Source organism: Saccopteryx leptura, chromosome 3 (genome assembly GCF_036850995.1).
Source record: "Saccopteryx leptura isolate mSacLep1 chromosome 3, mSacLep1_pri_phased_curated, whole genome shotgun sequence".
Taxonomy (NCBI): Eukaryota; Metazoa; Chordata; class Mammalia; order Chiroptera; family Emballonuridae; genus Saccopteryx; species Saccopteryx leptura.
The window spans coordinates 80,460,342-80,480,755 of NC_089505.1; the positions used below are offsets into that span (position 1 = coordinate 80,460,342).

The following is a 20,414-nucleotide window of genomic DNA, read 5'->3' on the forward strand; positions in this document are numbered from 1 at the left end:
AGGTCGTGGGAAACACCAAAGAACCGTGGGAAATTGAGTCCGCAACCCCTAATCATTCAAGACAATTCACGGCCGACCCTCCCTTGGCCACCCGCGGCATGCTGGGAAATTAAGTTTGCAGAACAAAGCTCAACGCAATCCACCTGCAGCTGAGGGGCATGTTGGGAAATGTAGTCCACAGGGCCACGCCCCTCGAGGCTCACTCGGTCCTAAGCAGATACCCCAAACCATCCTGAGAAATCGGGGTCAATGACAAGAAAAGTCCAAAGCCCCTGATGATAGTTCCCGGATCACATATGGACAGGAACCCATGACGAGGAGTTTACTGTGAGCATTCCCTAGAACCTTCAGTCTCATCTTCCCTCTAGGTTTCATCCCGGGTAGTGGAGCACGCTGGGAAATATAGTCCCGCTCCTACAATTCCCTTAAAACATGCTGGGATTTGTAGTCCACGGCAAGGCGTTAGACTAGATTTGGAGGGCAAGTTGTCTCATACGTAGCTCCGCGGAGCACGAAATAATCCTCACCTTAAGTATCCTGCACCTAAATCCAAATTGGGAGAGATGCAGGACTCTGAGACTGGAATAAAGACCCGTCAAAGTCACACAAAAAGAGACTAAAATCCGGAAGGAGGCAACAGACTCCACCCACTTCGAAGTCCTTGGGCCTGTGTAAAGACATAAACTACAAACCCCATGATGCTTTGGGAGCACCGACATAGATGCAAGGAGGTTAACTGTCCCGGTGGTGGCTCTTGGGATTTGTAGTCCTCGTCTCCACACTTTCCATCGCTATCCGCCAACATTCTTCTTCAGGGAACTTAAAGGACAGGCAGGCAGTAAATCATCCGTATGTTGTTATGTGTGTTTACGTACCTACGCGTACTGTGACACATTATAATTGCGTGCGTTTTGAATTGTGTCTGTGGCTGGCTGTTTGCTATTTATGGAAGCTTCTGTTTTTGGTGTCAGTAAGCTTTGGTGTATTTTTGTGACTGTGATCATTTATTTGTGGGAGACAGAATTTGGGGTATTGGCCCACACCACAGAAGGAACTGTAGGATGTGCTCCCACCGTGAACTCTGTTAGCAATCTTCACATTAACTTTACCTTCTATATTAAAAATTCTATTCTATTGCGATGGTTAAGAATTCCCACCTGACCTGTGGTGGTGCAATGGATTGCTGAGGTTGCCAGTTCAAAACCCTGGGCTTACCTGGTCAGGGAACATATGGGAGTTGATGCTTCCTGCTCTTCCCCCACTTCTCTCCCTCTCTCCCTCTCCTCGCTAAAATAAATAAATATATAAAAATTTTAAAAGATTTCCAGCTGTGGTTTAGGCAGTCCTGGGTTTGAATCATGTCTCTGTCCCTTTCCTAGCTCTGGGACTTGGGCCCAGTAAGTTCATCTCTGGAGTTGTTGAGACAGCAGACATAAAGTATTTGATAGGTAGAAGACGTTGGCTGTGTCCAGGCATTGTCTTACTTGTTAAAATTCTCTTCTGCTCTTTTCTTTTCCATGGTGAAAGTTTTTTCACCTCTCAGTCCTATTTTCTCTCAGTGCTAATCCTAGAATTTCAATGGTTGACTTTGGAGCTGTGGGCTCTCCTCACTGCTGGTGAAAATAACCTCAGCATGATAAAAAGAAAAAAGAAAAAGATGTTCCCTCTTCTACTGCAACAGGCAGAAAACCAAATGCTGGTCTGCATCATAAAGATGGTTCAGATAGAGGGCTGAAATGAAAACATTCCCCTAGTGCCCGGTTTACTCTCCTCTCTGGTGTGGGAACAGGGCTAAGCACACTGTAAGTCAGTTCTGACTTCTTTTAAACACTGTCCTTGGAAGCCTTATGTGCACAAAAGAGCCTTTTACATTTAAGAGAAAAATATATTGCGAAAGACACCCCACCACTGACCTGTTTGTAGAGGCTGGTGGATCACTTATTGTCTTAGTCAACTGCAGGCTGCTATGACAAAACAACAAATATTTCTTTCCCACTGTTCTAGAGGCCAGAAGTCTGAGATTAGGGTGCCAGCATGGGGGGGGGGAGTTCCAGTGAGAACCCTCCTCCTGGCTTGTAGACAACCACTTTCTTGCTGTATCCTCACACGGTGGAGAAAGCCTTTGTCTCTTCCTCTTCTAAAAAGCCATAGCCCTGGCCAGTTGGCACAGTGGTAGAGCATCAGCCCATGCGTGTGGAAGTCCTGGGTTCAATTTCCCATCAGGGCACACAGGAGAAGTACCCATCTGCTTCTCCATCCTTCCCCCTCTCCTTCCTTTCTATCTCTCTCTTCCCCTCCCACAGCCAAGGCTCCACTGGAACAAAGTTAGCCCAGGCACTGAGGATGGCTTCATGGCCTCCATCTCAGGCGCTAGAATGGCTCTGGTTGCAATGGAGCAATGCCCCAGATGGGCAGAGCATCGCCTCCTAGTGCGCATGCCAGGTGGATCCCGGTCGGGCACATACAGGAGTCTGTCTCTCTGCCTCCCCACTTCTCACTTCAGAAAAATACCAAAATAAAAATTTAAAAAATAAATAAATAATATAAAGCCCTAATCCCACCATGGGGACCCCACACTCAAGACCTCAGAAATCCTAAGCACCTCCCAAAGGTCCTACCTCCAAACACCAATCAGGCTGGGTAGGGCGTCAACTGATGGATCTAGGGGGACACAGACCTTTAGTCCACAACACTTACCCCTTGGACAATGTTGTCTCACAGATAAAGGAGCCCAGACCTGGAACACTTCACTGAACAGAGCCCCCATCTAAGTTCAGACTCTTACATGTAAGGGAACTCAACTATCTTGCTTGAGCACTGTAATTTGGCATTTGGGGCCCAGTAGCCAGACGGACCTGCTTACCACTGTAAGTCCTATTCTGAAAGTCAGAAAGGCAGCATGGCAAGTGACAGGCATTCATTTGCGACTCAACTGATCTTCCCATGGGCAAATTTGTAAACATATTTTTGTCAGGCTTTGGTTTTGCATTTCTAAAATCAGATACAACGCACATACCAAAATTTTTTACCGTTTTGAAGTGTCCAACTCAGCAGTTCTTTAGTATATTCACAAAGGTGTGTGACTCACTGATTCCAGAACATTTTCACAACCCCCTAAAAGAAACACCAGCCCCTTGAGCCCTCCGCTCCCCAACCCTTTCTCCCCTCGGTCCCTGGGCAGCACAAATCTAACCTCTGTCTCTGTGAATTTGCCTTCTGGATATTTCATAAAAATGGAATCATCCAGCCTGACCGGTGGTGGCCCAGTGGATAGAGCATCGACCTGGGATGCTGAGCACCCAGGTTTGAAGCCCTGAGGTTGCCGGCTTGAGCGCGGGGTCGCCGGCTTCAGCATTGGATCATCAACATGATCTCATGGTCGCTGGCTTGAGCCTAAGGTCGTTGGATTGAGCAAGGGACTCAGCTAGAGCCTCCCCTCCCCAGTCAAGGCACATATGAGAAGCAATCAACAAACAACTGAAGTGTTGCAACTATGAGTTGATGCTTATCTCTCTCCTTTTCTGTCTGTCTGTCTGTCTCTCTCTCTCTCTCTAAAAAAAATGGAATCATACACCATGTGACCTTCCATGTCTGGCTTCTTTCACTAAAGCATCACTCGAGGTTCATCCATTCTGTGCCATGCTTCTTTTTGTGCCTGAGTAATATTCCACTGTGTCCATATATCGGTGACGGACACTTGGGCTGTCTCTACTTTTGGGCTACTGTGAATGATGTGGTTGCCACGTTGGTGTGCACTTTCTTGGTGTGGACCTACGTTTTCAGTTGCCTTGGGTAGACGCCTAGGAGTGGAATTGCTGGGCCGGTAACTCGTGTTTAACGTTTTAAGTAACCTGAGGACTGTTCCCCAAAGCCCCGCCCCATTTTACCTTCCCACCAGCCGAAGATGAGCATTTCACTTTACATATCATTGTGATAATACACTGCTCACAAAAATTAGGGGTTCAGGGAACGTGCAGATACTCCAGTACGTTCAGCCTTTTGTATAATGCATTTTCACCAATGAAATAAAAGTTGGTTTTCCATCTCATTTGTATAATCAACACCTTTCTTTGACTTGTTTGCTTTTCTTTCCTTTTTTTGTGACTGAGACAGAGACAGAGAGAGGGACAGATAGGGGCAGACAGACAGGAAGGGGGAGAGAGATGAGAAGCATCAGTTCTTCATTGTGGTACCTTAGTTGTTCACTTATTGCTTTCTCATATGTGCTTTGACCAGGGGGCTACAGCAGACTGAGTGACCCCTTGCTCGAGCCAGCAACCTTGGGCTTCAAGCCAGAGACCTTTGGGCTCCTGCCAGTGACCATGGGGTCATGTCTATGATCCCATGCTCAAGCCAGTAACCCCGCACTCAAGCCAGCGACCTCGGGGTTTCAAATCTGAGTCCTTCATGTTCCAGTCCAACCCTCTATCCACTGTGCCACCACTGGTCAGGCTGTCGTTTGCTTTTCTGATGTTCTTGTTTAATTACAAACAATCAAATGCTTATTGTTTTATTGCTTCATATTCATTTTGAAATATTCCCTAATCTTTGTGAGCAGTATATAAGGATTCTCCAAACAGAAGTTGGTGGTAATATGTCAATTAACCATGAGAGACTGTCTGCATGTTAATGGTAATTAATAAGGACCTTGCCCTGGCCGGTAGCTCAGTTGGTTAGAGTATATGTCATCACCATACACCAGGGGTCGGGAACCTTTTTGGCTGAGAGAGCCATAAACGCCACATATTTTAAAATGTAATTCCATGAGAGCCATACAATGACCTGTGTACGTTAGGCATTATCCAATAAAAATTTGGTGTTGTCCCGGAGGACAGCTGTGATTGGCTCCAGCCACCCGCCATCATGAACATGAGCGGTAGGAAATGAATGGATTGTAATATATGAGAATGTTTTATATTTTTAATGTTATTATTTTTTTTATTAAAGATCTGTCTGCAAGCCAGATGCAGCCATCAAAAGAGCCACATCTGGATCCCGAGCCATAGGTTCCCGACCCCTGACCTACATACACCATGGTTTGCTGGTTCCATTCCCCATCAGAGAACAGACAAGAATCAACCAACCAATAAATGCATAAGTAAGTGAAATAAAAAACCAATTTCTTCTCTCTCTCTCTCTCTCTCAAATCAATTTAAATAAAAAGAAATAACAATCACCTCAGCAGGTGCCAGCAGGCGGAGCATTTATTTTAAGATACAGAGAAGACAAGCAGTGCAATGGCTCCGGGTGCCTTGGGGTTGGGCCATGGCCCTGTCCTCACTTCCAGCGGCCTCCAACGCGGCCCTTTCCGGCCCCCTTCCGGCTGGAGGAGAAGGAGGGTGTCTCAGGAGGGAGGGTATCCCAGACCTCTGAGGTGAGACGCCTCTCTCCCCCAAATACCCACCCTTCACTCCCTGAGGAAGAGGCGGACAAATGCGTTGTCATGCGGGTTCACTGACTCAGGGGGTGTGGTTCATGGTCAAAGAGCCCAGTGCCGGTGTCTGTGCCTAGTTAGGGTGTTCACAGGCGTGCACATGGGTGACATTTACAGCATTTGAGGCCGAGTCTCTTTGCTCTGGGGTGCTTTTCTTGGCACTGTACTGTTGAGCAGCGGTCCCTAGCCTCCCTCACTAGATGCCAGGAGCACCCGTGCTGTTGTGACAACCAAAAATGTTCCAGACTTTTGCCCCATTTGTCCCCTGGCAGGCAAGATGACCGCCCCCCTCCCCATGCTTGAGAACCAGTGACTTAGCGGGATAAGGGGATGCTGACTGAGACCCCAGGAGAGAGACAGAGAGCAGAGAGAAATGACAGAGAATGAGGGACAAAGAGAGAGAAAGGGACAGACACCAAAAGGGAGTGAAGGGGGCTCGGGAAAGGAAGGAAAGACCCCAAGAGTCAGAGGGTCACACTTACAACTTCTGGGCGTGGCTGATACGATTGTAGAGCACATTGATCTGCAGGGGGCAGGTGGGAGGAAAATGCTGGGACCACTGGGGACAGAGCCATCACCCTGCCCTGCCCTGCCCTGCCTTGCCCTGTCCCAGCCCAGCAGAGGTCCCCCGCAGAGGTGGGTCTCACCTCGTATTTCTGCATTTTCATCTTCTCCATCAGGTCAAATTTCTCGGACTCCAGCTGTTGGATCCAGTCGGATAGTTCCTGGGCCTTCTCCCTGGCAGGGCAGACAGGGCCGTCATGGATGGGAAGGGGGTGGGGCTGGCTGGCCACGCCCAAGGCTCAGAGAGGTTGAGGGAACTCTCCAAAGCCACACAGCGTGACTCTGAGTTTGCTGTTCTTGTTGCCGTTTTGTTAATAGTTGAAGTGGAAATATTCAATGTGAATGGAAGCAAAGGATTTTAAAATCTCTGCCTGCTCTCTCCCGACCCAGAATAGAGATTCATATTCTCTTAAGTGAGAACAAGGTCATCATTAAGGACCCAGGCTCCGGAGTCAGAAAACCCTAGTTCAGTCCCAGTTCTTCAACTCTCTGGTTGGTGACTATGGCCAAGTGACGTTCCCTAGGATCCTGTCTCCCACTCCAAAAAAGAAAAAAGAAAGTAAAAATAAAACTGTGAAAGAGATGGTTGGTTGCCCACCCAATATCCCTTATTCCTTTTCTCCTTAGACTGTTTCTACAAAACTTCTTGTAAAGAATAAAAAATAAAATAAGAAGAAAAGGTCCTGGCCGGTTAGCTCAGCAGTAGAGCATCACCCCAGTGTGTGAAAGTCCTGGGTTCGATTTCCGGTCAGGGCACACAGGAGAAGCACCCATCTGCTTCTACACCCTTCCCCCTCTCCTTCCTCTCTATCTCTTCCTTCTCCTCCTGCAGCCAAGGCTCCATTGGAGCAAAGTTGGCCCAGGTGCTGAGGATGGCTCCATGGCTTTCACTTCAGGCTCTAGAATGGCTCCAGTTGCAGCAGAGCAACGCCCCAGATGGGCAGAGCATCGCCCCCTGGTGGGCATGCCGGATAGATCCCGGTTGGGCGCATGCGGGAGTCTGTCTCTCTGCCTCCCCTCTTCTCGCTTCAGAAAAATACAAAAGAAGAAGAAGGAGGAGGAGGAGGAGGAGGAGAACAGGAGGAGGAGGAGGAGGAGGAGGAGGAGGAAAAGCCCTGGCCAATGACACAGAGGCTACAGCATCATCCCAGAGTGCTGAGGTCACCAGTTCGATCCCTGGGTAGCCAGCTGGATACCAAGGACACTGGCTCGATGCCAAGGTCTCTGGTTCAAGCCCCTGTCCAGGCACGTATCAGAAAAACTCAACAAGTGCACAACTAAGTGGAAAAATGAGTTGATGCTTCTCTCTCTCTCTTTTCCTCTCTTTTTTCTCTCTCAAATCAATGGGGGGGAAATTAAGAACAAACAAAACAGAGAAGCAGAACTTTTTGTAATAATCCGTGTTAGAAAGCCACTCTTCCTGACCTTCCTTGCAGGAAGGGGTGGTCAGTGGGATGAACGGAAGTCATTGGATGGGGCTTCCAAGAAAGTTTTTGTGGCTCTTCCCTTGTAACTTCTTTCTGCTACTTGGATGGGATGGCTGCAACTCCAGCAGCCGTTCTGGACCTCAAGGTGATTTTGAGGATGGAAATACTGTGCTAAAAGTGGTAGAGAAGAAAAATAGGAGTCTGGGTCTCTAACGATTTTGTAGAGTTTCCATAGAAGCATTGGACTACAGATTTCTTTGATGTGAAAAAAAGAGCTCTGTATTTAAGTTGCTATATAGTCAGACCTCAGTTACTAGACGCCAAATTGGTTCTTTTTGTTTATTTGTTTTTTACACAGAGAGGCAGAGGCAGGAAGAGAGAGATAGAGACAAGAACATCAAGCTGTTGTTCTTGTATATGCTCTGAGTGGGGATCCAAATTTATTCTTTTGCGTGTGTGTGTGTGTGTCAGAGACAGAGAGAGAGACAGAGAGAGGGACAGACAGACAGGAAGGCAGAGAAATGAGAAGCATCAAGTCTTTGTTGTGGCACCTTAGTTGTTCATTGATTGCTTTCTCATATGTGCCTTGACCAGGGTGGGGGGCTACAGCAGACCTAGTGACCCCTTGCTCAAGCCAGCAACCTTGAGCTTCAAGCCAGTGACCTTTGGGCTCAAGCCAGTGACCATGGGGTCATGTCTATGATCCCACGCTCAAGCTGGCAACCCCACGCTCAAGCTGGTGAGCCCATGCTCAAGCCAGTGACCTCAGGGTTTCGAACCTGGATCCTCTGCACCCAGTCCGACGCTCTATCCACTGTGCCACCACCTGGTCAGGCTCCAAATTTATTCTTAACTGATAAAAGACTACTGCATTGAGCTGTTGTAGGACAAAATAATAGGTGTGAAATTTTATTATGTTGCTGACCTTTACTCAGGGAGCTTGCTATCCACAAAGAGTGAGTCCTCTATCAGTGACATGTTTCACAGAGAAGGTGACAGGGGCCCAGAGAGGTGGAGATACTTTCCCTAAGTCACACAGGACCAGGGCTTCTGCCCACCCAGATCTGGATGAGGACCCCTTATCGCCTGGTCTCATACTCAGGCCCCTCCCCACCTACCGGAGCTTGTCCTCTCCCATGTTGTCGATGTTCAGAGGCTTTTTACGTTCAGAGAGGATGCGAAGTTTCATCTCCCGCCCAGTCTGGCGCTTACCCCGCTTTAGTTCTGCCTGAGGAATGGGAAGGGGACATCTTTAGTTGGGGTACAAATCCTCCCGATAGCTCCCCACATCAGGACCCAGGGATCTGCGGTCCAGGCCACCATCTCTCTGAGGACATCAGGTACCTAAGACCCTGGCCCCTCCTCCCTCAGACCCAGGAGTTTATACCCCCAGCCCCTCCTCCCTGGAACCAGAAGTCTGAGCTCTCACTTGCCTCCCCCCTGAAAACCTAGAACTAAGTCCCCAGCCAGTTGAACTCACCTTGACCAGGTAACCCCCAAAATGGGCCCCCATGTTGGACAGAACCTTCTTCTTTTTGGCATCATCCTCAGCCCGCTTCTTGGCCTCTTCCTCTTCCTTCCGCATCCTCTCCTCCTGTGAGCAAAAAAAGGTTAAACCCAAATGCCTGGCCCTGGCCGGTGGGCACAGCGGTAGAACGTCAACCTGGCATGTGGAAGTCCTGGGTTCAATTCCCGGTCAGAGCACACAGAAGCAGCGCGCATCTGCTTCTCCACCCCCTTCCTCCTCTTTTTCCTCTTCTTCTGCAGCCATAACTCAAATAGTTCAAGCAAGTTGGCCCAGGCGCTGAGGATGGCTCCATGGCCTCACCTCAGGCACTAAAAATAGCTCAGTTGCCAAACAACAGAGCAACTCCAGATGGGCAGAGTATCACCCCCTAGTGGGCAAGCCAGGTGGATCCTGGTCGGGGCACATGTAGGAGTCTGTCTCTCTGCTTCCCCACCACTCACTTAATTAAAAAAAATACCTAAGGCCTGCTCCCCACTGTGTGGCATGAGAGGGCCTGAGAGTGAGATGTGGGAGATGGAGCTCAGATCCAATGATGAGAGACAAGTCAATATGAAAGCAGGCAAAATGTGCAGAAGTCCCCTCAGTTCCTTCAAGCCTGTCTGTGTGAGCACCTGCCAGTCCCTCTGTCTCTGTGGGCCTTGGGACTCCTCCCTCTAGCAAAATTCAAATGGGAGAGGGATGTGTTTGCTTCTCCTGCATCCCTTCAGCATGCAATGGCCAATGGTGAACTTGGCTGTGTGACCTCAGCACACTTACTCACCCTCTCTGGGCCTTAGTCTCCCTTAGTCTCATGAGACAAATATGACTGTCCTCAGAGGGCCAAGGAGAGTAACTGGTGATGGCAGTGGGGGGACTGAGGCACTACAGAGGCTGATAGCCTTACCAGAATGTGCATCCTGCATGTTTCAGACCAAGCCCCCTCCCCACTGTGAGGGCCAGTGAGGTGGGCTTCCTGGTTTTTGCACACCCAGCATTCCTCACCTGAGTTAGCTTCCCATAGTGCTGTAATTTGCAAACTTAGCTGCTTGAAATGACACAAATTCACCAGGTGGGTACTAGACTTATGGGGAGGGGGGCAGGGTCACTTCTTAATTTACATAAATGTCTAAGTATTGTGCTGTATGCCTGACACTAATATAATAGGAAATGTCAACTGTAAATAGACAAAATATTTTTTGGGGGGGACAGACAGACAAGAAAGGAGAGAGAGCCCTGGCCGGTTGGCTCAGCGGTAGAGCGTCGGCCTAGCGTGCGGAGGACCCGGGTTCGATTCCCGGCCAGGGCACATAGGAGAAGCGCCCATCTGCTTCTCCACCCCTCCGCCGTGCTTTCCTCTCTGTCTCTCTCTTCCCCTCCCGCAGCCAAGGCTCCATTGGAGCAAAAGATGGCCCGGGCGCTGGGCATGGCTCTGTGGCCTCTGCCTCAGGCGCTAGAGTGGCTCTGGTCGCAATATGGCGACGCCCAGGATGGGCAGAGCATCGCCCCCTGGGGGGCAGAGCACCGCCCCTGATGGGCGTGCCGGGTGGATCCCGGTCGGGCGCATGTGGGAGTCTGTCTGACTGTCTATCCCCGTTTCCAGCTTCAGAAAAATGAAAAAAAAAAAAAAAAAAAAAGAAAGGAGAGAGATGAGAAGCATCAAGTCTTCATTGTGGCATCTTAGTGGTTCATTGATTGCTTTCTCATATGTGCCCTGATTGGGGGGGGGGGTTCCGACCAAGCCAGTGACCCCTTTGTTCAAGCCAGTGACCTTGGGCTCCAGCCAGCAATCATGGGGTCAGGTCTATGATCCCACGCTTAAGCTGGCGACCCCGCGCTCAAGCCGGTGACCTTGGGTTTTTTTCCAACCTGGGTCCTCAGCATTCCAGGCTGATGCTCTATCCACTGTGCCATGGCCTGGTCAGGCACAAAAGACTTTTTAAAAATAATACAGCCCGACCTGTGGTGGCACAGTGGATAAAGCGTCGACCTGGAATGCTGAGGTCGCCGGTTCAAAACCCTGGGCTTGCCTGGTCAAGGCACATATGGGAGTTGATGCTTCCTGCTCCTCCCTTCTCTCTCTCTCTCTCTCTCTCTCTCTCTCTCTCTCTCTCCTGTCTAAAATGAGTAAATAAAGTCTTTAAAAAAATAATACAGATTTATTATCTTACAGTTGTGCAGCGTAGAAGTTAGACACAGGTTTTGCTGGCTAAAACCAAGGCGTGAACAGAGCTGGTTTCCTGGAGGCTCCAGCAAGGACCTTTCCCAGATTCTAGGAGCTGCCTGCATCCCTTCGCTTTGACCCCTTCCTCCATCTTCAAATACCTCTGACTCTCTTGACTCTCTCTTACAAGGACCTGTGTGATGACACTGGGCTCGCCTGGATAATCCAAGAGCACTCTCCTGTCTCAAAGCCTTGAACCACATCTGCCCAGTCTCTTCTTCTGTATAAGAAACCACAATGGCAGACTCCAGGAATTAGGATGTGAACATCTTTGGGACGTCTTTATTCTGCCTACCATGCCACCACACCCCTGTTCCTTCAAAGTGGTCCCAGTGGGCACTTTCTTGATGTCACTGCAAGCCCAAAAAGGGATGAGTGCATTCAAACCGCCCCCCCCCAACTATGGCCAGGTGAACAATTCTGGTTAGCCTGGGACACACAGGAGGCAGGATTTTTAGGGCTCAGACCAGAGAAAGGTCAGGCAAACAGAGGTGAGGCTGGTCACCTCAGTGCCCGCAGCAAGATGGGCCAAGGGGTAGGAAGAGAGAAGCTGAGTCTTTGCGATATTATTTGAGTCACTTGATCCAGCCATGCCTGAAGCAAGACACACGCTGGATGTTGTGTTAGACAAGCCAATAAAATTCTCTTTCTGCTGAATCCCACTTGAGTTGGGGTGGTTATCCCTTCCAACAGAAAGATCCTTGCACAATACAGCACGAGAACTTTTTTTTTTGGGAGGGGGACGGATCATAGAGAATATCATGAATAAAAAATAGAGTGTCCAATGCAAGAAGTAACATTCAGGGCCCTGGCCGGGTAGCTCAGTTGGTCACAGCATTGTCGCTACACACCAAGGTTGCAGGTTCGATGCCGGGTCAGGGCACATACGAGAATCAATCAATGATGACATGAATAAGTAGAACAAGAAGATGTTTCTCTGTGTGTGTGTGTGTGTGTGTGTGTGTGTGTGTGTGTGTGTTCTTCCCTTCCTCTCTTTCTAAAAATCAACTAAAAATAAAAAAAGTTCAGGCTCCCACAGGAGAAAGGTACCCACCGCCATCTTGGCCTGCCGCTCACGCTCCTTCTCGGTTCTGCAGCGTTGCTGTTGAGCTCTCTCCGCCCGGCGCCGCTCCTGGGAAACAGAGAAGAATGAGGAGTGTAAATACCACCACCTATCCGTCAGCCCATCCCAGACGAGATCCAAAGCAAAAAATGCACAAGTTTGAGAGTGGCTAGACTTGGGCTCATTTCAGAAAGTTTCAGCCTCGGGTCTGTACTGGATAAGAACTATTTTCTCGTCCTGCCGGTTGGCTAAATGGTAGAGCATTGGCCTGGTGTGTAGAAGTCCTGGGTTCAATTTACGGTCAGGGCACACAGGAGAAGCACCCATCTGCTACTCCACCCTTCCCCCTCTCCTTCCTCTCTCTTCCCCTCCGGCAACCAAGGCCCCATTGGAGCAAAGTTTGCCGGGGCACTGAGGATGGACCCATGGCCTCTGCCTCAGGTGCTAGAATGGCTCCGGTTGCAATGGAGCAATGCCCCAGATGGGCAGAGCATCGCCCCCTGGTGGGCATGCCGGGTGGATCCCAGTCAGGCACATGTAGGAGTCTGTCTCTCTGCCTCCCTGCTTCTCACTTCAGGAAAATACAAAAAAAAGAAAAATAACTATTTTCTTCATTATCTTCCAAGACCCAAAGGATGGCACTGAACGAATTTAGGAAGCCCCACTTCCCTCAACTCACAATGCGCTCTTTCAGCGCCACGAGCTCCTCTTCCTCCTTCTTGCGCTGCTCAAAGTGCACGTCAATGAGCGTCTGCAACTCCAGCAGGTCTTTCTCCATGCGCTTCCGGTAGATGTCCTGCAGGACATGGAGTGGGAGTCCCGGTCATTCCCTAGCAGCGCCGTGCTGAGACCTCAGGAGCGGGAGCCCCTCCGGGCAGAAATCGGTGGGTTTGACAGTTGACTAAATGTCCAGCAGGTGGCAGCAAAGCATCGTGTTCTGACCCTACTTGGCTATTAGGATGTATCAATAATTCCAAAAGAAGGCCGAATGGATGGGCGATAAAGGTAAATGAAGAGTTGGTAGTTACAAAATAGTCACAGGGATGTAAAGTACAGCACAGGGAATTCAGTCAATAATATTCTTTTTTTTTTTTTTTAATTTTTATTTATTTATTTTAGAGAGGAGGGGGGAGATAGTGAGAGAGAGAGAAGGGGGAGGAGCAGGAAGCATCAACTCCCATATGTGCCTTGACCAGGCTAGCCAGGGTTTTGAACTTGTAACCTCAGTGTTTCCAGGTTGACGCTTTATCCACTGCGCCACCACAGGTCAGGCCAATAATATTCTTATAACTGCCTGACCAGGTGGTGCTGCAACAGATAGAGCATCGGACTGGAATGCGGAGGACCCAGGTTCGAAACCCTGAGGTCGCTGGCTTGAGCAAGGGCTCACCAGCTTGAGCGAGGGGTGGCTGACATGAGTGTGGCATCAAAGATATGACCCCATGGTCTCTGGCTTGATGCTCAAGGTCACTGGCTTGAGCAAGGGGTCACTTGCTGTGCTGTAGCCCCTGGGGTCAAGTTACATATGAGAAAGCAACCAATGAACAACTAAGGTGCCGCAACAAAGAATTGATGCTTCTTCATCTCTTTCCCTTCCTGCTGTCTGTCCCTATCTGTCACTCTCTCTGACTCTCTGTCACTGGTTTGCACACCTGAAACTAATATAATATTCTATGTCAGCTGTACCTGTAAAATAAAAAGTGATTTTTTAAAAAGGAGGCAGAAAAATATAAATTAGGAAATAATAATAATAAATAAATAAGGAGGCAGAGCCTGGCCAATGGTGGCGCACGGTGGATAGAGCATCAAACTGTGGGGCTGAGGTCATGGTTCTAAACCCTGGCCTTACCCAGTCAAGCCACATATGACAAGCAAGCAATGAACAACTAAAGTGAAGCAACTAGAAGTTGCTGCTTCTTGCTTCCTGTCCCTCTCTCTCCTCTCTTGGTAAAATTCAATTAATAAAATCTTAAAAAAAAAAAAAAGAGGCAGAAGGAGACACCTTTTCCTAATTTGCATGAAGGCAACAACACTCCTGGCTCCTGGTGTTTCAGGGAGGGCGGGAAGTCTGTTACTTACATCGAAGTCCACACGTTCCCCTTCCGGGATCTTTGGGGGGATCAATGGAGGCACCACAGGGCGGCTGAGTGGGCAGAAGAGAAAGTGTGTGAAATAAGGTCCCTGACACTCCCGGCCATACTAGTGAGTGTGGTGGCCATCAGCCAAAGGCGGTTCTGAGCACCTGAGAAGTGCCTGGTCCCAATCGAGAGGGACAGTCAGTGAAACACACACCTGAGTTTCAAGACTTGGTCAAAATCATCATCATCATCATCATCATCATCATCATCTAAAATAGCTTACATTTTATGTTCATTGCGTATTGAAATGATGAAATTTCAGATAGCACCGGTAGAACAAACTATGATGTTAAAATTAGTTCTACATGTTTTGTCTTACTTTTTAATTTTTTATTATTTTTAGAGAGAGAGAGGAGAGAGAGAGAGAGACAAAGAGGTGGGGAGGAGCAGGAGGCATCAACTCCCATATGTGTATTGACCAGGCAAGCCCAGGGGTTTGAACCAGCGACCTTAGCGTTTCCAGGTCAACACTTTACCCACTGCGCCACCACAGGTCAGGCCTGTTTGTAAATTTTTTATTGATTGTTTTTTAGAGAGAAAGAGGAAGGGAGAGAGAAACATGGGTCTCTTGATCCACTTATTTATGCATTTATTGATTGATTTTTGTATGTGTCCTGACTGGGGATCGAACCTGCAACCTTGGTGTATTGATAGGACAATGCTCTACCTGGTCAGGGTTTGCCTTACTTTTTCAAATGTGGCTAGGAAAAACTTTAAACTTGCCTGACCTGTGGTGGCACAATGGATAGAAGTATCAGCCTGGAACACTGAGGTCGCCAGTTCAAAACCCTGGGCTTGCCTGGTCAAGGCACATACTAGAAGTAACTAGGATGTTTCCCGCTCCCCTCCCAGCCTTTCTCTCTCTCTCTTTCCCTCTCTCCTTGCTCTAGAATCGATAAATAAAGTCTTTTTGAAAAATAATTGTTACATGACCAAAAAATTTAAAAAAGAAAGAAAAGAAATACAGGGAAAAAGTTACATGCCTGCTTCCAATACATTTGTATTGGGCAGGCCTGAGGGGGAGGGGGGTGTCAGCCCTTCATCTTTTCTCTTTCTTTGGTTTCTGAGAGACCAGGCACCTCCTCCAGACTTGCTTCCTACTTCTCTGGCTGTCCCATCTCTGTCTCCTTGTCCCTCTCTTTTACTCACTCATAGGACACTCTAATAATCAATGTCATTCACCCTGTAATTTCAACCTTGATTATCATCCAACCAAGGGTGCGTCAATTCTGTCTGCAACCCAGACTCTCCACTAAAGCTCCAGTCAGTTTCTCCAGCGTCTCATGTCCCCACTAAGATACCCCACATTTCATGGTTTCCTGACCATGTCCTGTGCTTTTTGTGCCCCAGGACCTTTGCACATGCTGCTCACTCTGCCAGCAGTGCCCTTCCCCTGATACACTTTATCCCTGAGGCCTTTCCTCCTAACCCAGATCACTACATCTGTACTCTCTCATCCAGATCTGGCCCTTTGCCTCCTCTACTTAAAACCATTTCATGCCTGACCAGGCAGTGGCGCAGTAGATAGAGTGTCAGACTGAGATGCGGAGGACCCAGGTTCAAGACCTCGAGGTTGCTAGCTTAAGTGCGGGCTCATCTGGTTTGAGCAAAGCTCACCAGCTTGGACCCGAGGTTGCTGGCTCGAGCAAGGGGTTACTCGGTCTGCTGAAGGCCCGCAGTCAAGGCACATATGAGAAAACAATCAGTGAACAACTAAGGTGTTGCAATGAAAAACTGATGATTGATGCTTCTCATCTCTCTCCGTTCCTGTCTGTCCTTATCTGTCCCTCTCTCTGACTCTCTCTCTGTGTCTCTGTAAAATAAATAAATAATTTTTCTTAATTTTTTTTATCACTTTATATTTATTTTTTAAATATCCCTTAATTTTTTTAATTTTTATTTTATTTATTCATTTTAGAGAGGAGAGAGAGAGAGAGAGAGAGAGAGAGAGACAGGGGGGAGGAGCTGGAAGCATCAACTTCCCATATGTGCCTTGACCAGGCAAGCCCAGGGTTTCGAACCGGTGACCTCAGCATTTCCAGGTCGACGCTTTATCCACTGCGCCACCACAGGTCAGGCTAAATAAATAATTTTAAAAAAATAAAAAATAAAACCATTTCATGACTCCCCAGTGCCCTGACCTTCACGGCCCTGCTCCTTTGTGGTACCCTACACTCTGAAATTCGCACCACCCCCCACACAGGCCCAGAGAATTTCTTCTTCTGGGTCCTTTCTCATGCTCAGATGGCTGCCTCCTTGCGTCTCCAAGCATTTGCCCAATGTCTCCTCCTCCAGGACCCCCTCCCCTTAGGTTAGGCTCCTCATCACCAGAATGGCCTGTGTCTGCCTCCACTCCCTGGTCTAGATCAGCCACTGGACTTTACACACACCGCACTGCTTTCTCAGCTACAATCTTTTTCCACCTCCTTCAGCTAGCTGGGTACCACCTTCCCTGGGAAGCCTTCCTGGATTGCCTAGGACAAATGTAGAGCTCCAATCTGTGCTACTACACCCTATCTGGGTTTGTTTCACCAGCAAAACAGACAGGCTCTGACCCTCCAGGCACTGTGGGAAGTTCTCCAGAAACATTTGCTAAAGAAGGCATCCCTGACTGTCCTGCTCTCTGCTTCAATCTTCAGTGTTTCCACTGTCTTTCTCTGCCTTCTTTGCACCCTATCTCTGGATGTGGGGGACACACTTAGGAGGATGTGATTTGGATCCAACAACCCCCGAGGATCTCACCTTGGTTTGGGGCGTTCCTCTTCTGGGGGGAGGATACAAAGAGATAATTAGACAGAGTTCATGGAGGGGGAATGAGGAAAGAGCCCCCCACCCCCAGTTTTGGCCCCCCGGAACCCAGATCCCTCCTCCAGCTGCTCTTCAGGGGTGGGGGAGAGCATGGGAGAAGAAAGAGGGAGAAGGAAAATCAGGATAGCCATAGAGAAGGGAGAGGGTCACACGCATCAGATATACATTCAGAACTGGTGTGGGGACCCCCTCCCACTTTTCTGGGAACCCAGAGATTCAAAGCCCAGACTCCCCTCCCCCCACTCCATTACACACCCAGAGCTACCTGGTCAGGGCAAACCCCTTTTTAAATGCAGCTAGGAAAAACTTTAAACTCCTGCCTTCCTACATCAAGACCTAGCAGTGCTCTCTTTGTCTGGTGACCAAGGAGTTGTGTCCCGGGTCCCCTGCCCCTGGGGACACAGGAGTCCAGACTCCCAGCGCCAGTCCCTTTGCAACCCAGGCCCCAACCTTTGAATGTATATGGAGGGGAAACATAACAGACAGGGTTGGGGGCGAAAATGGGAGCGAGGGTGTCTCTCCGCAAACATCCAACCCTTCTATAAATATTCCTCCAGACTGGGGAAAGAAGGCTTGGGTGTCGGTCCCTTTAAGAAGGAAGGGAAAGTTATTAAAGCCACTGCGAGGCGATTTCCCTTCGCGGCCACCAGAGGGCGAGCGGACTCTCCGGGGCTTAAAAGGACCGGGCCGGGGGCGGGAGTCCCCGTGGATGGAGGTCAGGGTACCGAGAATATCGGGGGGTTAGGGGAACCCCCGAAATCGTTCTCAGGAAGCGAAGCAGCCACAGTTACCTCGCTCTGCTGCCGGCTCCGGCTCCTCGGGGGCTGCAGAGCGGGCAGGGGAAAAGCGAGGATTTGCGGAGGGGGTGCAGGAAGGGGAGAAGCGGTCACTCCGGGTGCGGGAGGGGGGAGAGGGGAGAGAGGGGAGAAGCTGTTAAAGGAACTGAAACCCAGGCCATTGGGAGCCCCTCCAACCCAGCCTCCCCTCCCCTGTCCCCTGGACGATGGTCCTCACCCCTCCCTGGCCTCGGCCCCGCCGGACCCCCGCGTCCAGCACTAACCTGCGGAGTCCTGGGCCTCACCTTCCTCCTCCTCCCCTGCGGCCTCCTCCTCTTCTGGACGGGGCGGGGGCGGAGAAGAGAGATTTTAGGAGCTGGGGGTGGGGGCCGGGGGTGGGTGGAAGCAGAGACCCGGGTTCCAGTCCCAGCTGGGCGGGGGACCCATCGGGGTCTCAGCTGCAGATGGGCCCAGCGAGCTCTTCCCACGGGCTGCGCGGAGATTGCGCTGGAAACCGCGCTGGAAACCCTCAGGGAGGGCGGGCGTCGGGACGTCGGGGCGGCGTGGGCTGCCCCGCAAGCTCCGCACCGGCCCCTCCTGTGAGATCGCGCGCGGGGGGACCCCAGCCCCCCAAGCAATGCCAGCGCCCTCCCCCGCTCACCTTCCGGCTGCTGCTCCCTGAGGACCGGGGGTGCGAGGGAAAGAGGGAGGGAGTTAGATGTGTGGGAGGGGGGGAGAGTATCCCCCACTTCTCCAGGCCCCCGGGTCTCCCGTCAGGATTACTCACTCCTCACATTGCTGCTCTTCGGTGTCCGACATCCTGGGGCGACCTGAAGAGCACAGAGAACGGGGAGAGTGGGGTGGAGTCCCAGAGGAAGAGGGGATGGCGGTGCGGGGTGCTGGGCCCGAGGGGGGAGGGGCCGGGGTTCTGGGCCCGAGGGAGGAGGGGTTGGGGTCTGACTCCTAAGCCGTATGAGGACAAGGCTCTGGGAGGTGCGTTCCGGGGTACAGTTTCAACGCTGCACCCCCCCACTCCCCCCCCCACAGCCTCAGCTGTCCTCTTTTGTCTTATGACACGTCCATGGGAACCCGATCTGAGTCGGATTAGGAGAAGGTATTTGAGCAGGGACAGCGGCCTGAAGACAATAGCTGCCCCACCCCCAGGGGCTATTTCGGGGGGGATGTCGTAGACAGAAAAACAGGGGACATCTTCTAAAAAGGGACTTTAGGACGGGGGGGGGGAGGGCTTCTGGAAGAATTAGTCGCACCTGTTCCCCTCTTCCACCGCCAGCTACCTCTCCTCCCCTCTGGCTGGGTAGCTGCCCACCTGTCTCTATCACCTTCACCCAGAGCCAAGGGGGGAGGCCGGCCACCACAGGAGCAGCGTCTGTCCACAGACCTCACCCTCACCCCGAAATAGACCCCTCCAATCTCCACACACCCCAGGCCCCAAAGTGCCCACCTGAAGAGTCCCCCAAAATTCTGAGACCCACAAATCCTGAATACCCCCCAATTTATTATGAACAAGCAAATCCTCATGTCCAGATTCTGAGACCCCAGGACTGAAATAGGACACCTCCCAAATTCCGAAACCTCAAGATCAAGAGACCCCAAATTCGAATGCCCAAACTCAGAGGCCCAACACATGGTAACCCAAATGACAACACTACAACTTCTGACGCCTCTGATTCAGGACCGCAGATCCTGAGTACTCAAGTCCTAGAACCCCCTGATTTTGAGACACACCCCCCAGTCTTAACACCCAGACCGTTTGACCTCCAAGCCTAGACACCCCCAATTTCTGAGATTTCCCTGACTCTGAGATGTCAAGATTCTATTCTGGGACACCTAACTCTCAGCACACACACCCCCAGGCTCCGTAACCCCTAAATCCTCACACCCGTGCGCGCCCCTCCGCTTCTCCACACCCCTTCCATCTCGCACCCTCTCCCCCGGGCGGGGGGTGTCACAGGGGACCCTTACCTAAGGCTGGGTCTTCAGAGGTGTGAACGTGCCGGGCAGCTGAAGCACCCCCAGTTTATAGCGGAGCTTAGCCCCGCCCAAGGAGAGGGAGGGAGAAATTCCTTTTCCCAATCAGTAGTCCCAAAGCAGAGGCGGCCCTGCCCCCACGCTGGCTCAGCGTTAATGGTTCAGGCACCTCTGGCTGCTGAGACCCCTTCTCCACCTCATCAGCGCCCCCCAGGAACCCCCGGCTGGGTCAGGCCACCCCACGCCCGTGCCGCCGTACCTCCCTATGGCATGTGGCACTCTGCTTTGAAGTCCCTGGGCTTAGCACACAGAGGTCCTTGGAGAATGCTTTGTGATAACAGGGGTACAAGGGACGTTTTATCTTTCCAAGGCTCTTGTCCCCTTTTCTGTGTCTCTCTGGGTGTCCGTCTCTCACAGCAGTTTCTCTGCCTCTGTCTCTCCTTTGTCTCTGCCCATCTTTCTGTCTCCCCATCCCCACCCCCTCCCT

At 50.5% G+C, this 20,414-nt stretch overlaps 1 protein-coding gene across 3 annotated transcripts; it reads right to left on the reverse strand.

The window, feature by feature from the left end:
• Positions 1-5,178: 5,178 nt before the first annotated feature.
• On the reverse strand, positions 5,179-19,943 carry TNNT1 (troponin T1, slow skeletal type). Of its 3 annotated transcripts, XM_066374491.1 has the most exons (14): positions 19,922-19,943; positions 18,726-18,768; positions 18,600-18,616; positions 18,223-18,276; positions 17,954-17,986; positions 17,097-17,118; positions 14,296-14,359; positions 12,896-13,012; positions 12,208-12,285; positions 8,906-9,019; positions 8,544-8,653; positions 6,082-6,172; positions 5,917-5,957; positions 5,179-5,323 (listed from the first exon to the last, which is right to left on the reverse strand). In XM_066374491.1, exons 2-14 carry the CDS (start codon positions 18,755-18,757, stop codon positions 5,278-5,280), a joined length of 819 nt encoding a protein of 272 aa, XP_066230588.1. In that variant the 5' UTR covers positions 18,758-18,768; positions 19,922-19,943; the 3' UTR covers positions 5,179-5,277. The 3 variants fall into 3 exon arrangements, with proteins under 3 accessions (XP_066230588.1, XP_066230590.1, XP_066230589.1); XM_066374493.1 differs by lacking the exons at positions 17,954-17,986; positions 19,922-19,943 and having other exon boundaries at positions 18,244-18,276; positions 18,726-18,865; XM_066374492.1 differs by lacking the exons at positions 17,954-17,986; positions 19,922-19,943 and having other exon boundaries at positions 18,726-18,865.
• Positions 19,944-20,414: the final 471 nt, after the last annotated feature.

Excerpts from the sequence above, each read along its gene's own strand:
- TNNT1 (XM_066374491.1), bottom strand. The coding sequence starts at position 18,757 with ATGTCGGACACCGAAGAGCAGCAATGTGAGGA. Across the intron at positions 12,286-12,895 it reads TGGCGCTGAAAGAGCGCATT|GAGCGGCGCCGGGCGGAGAG; the intron begins GTGAGTTGAGGG and ends TCTGTTTCCCAG. Across the intron at positions 8,654-8,905 it reads TTGGGGGTTACCTGGTCAAG|GCAGAACTAAAGCGGGGTAA; the intron begins GTGAGTTCAACT and ends CCCATTCCTCAG.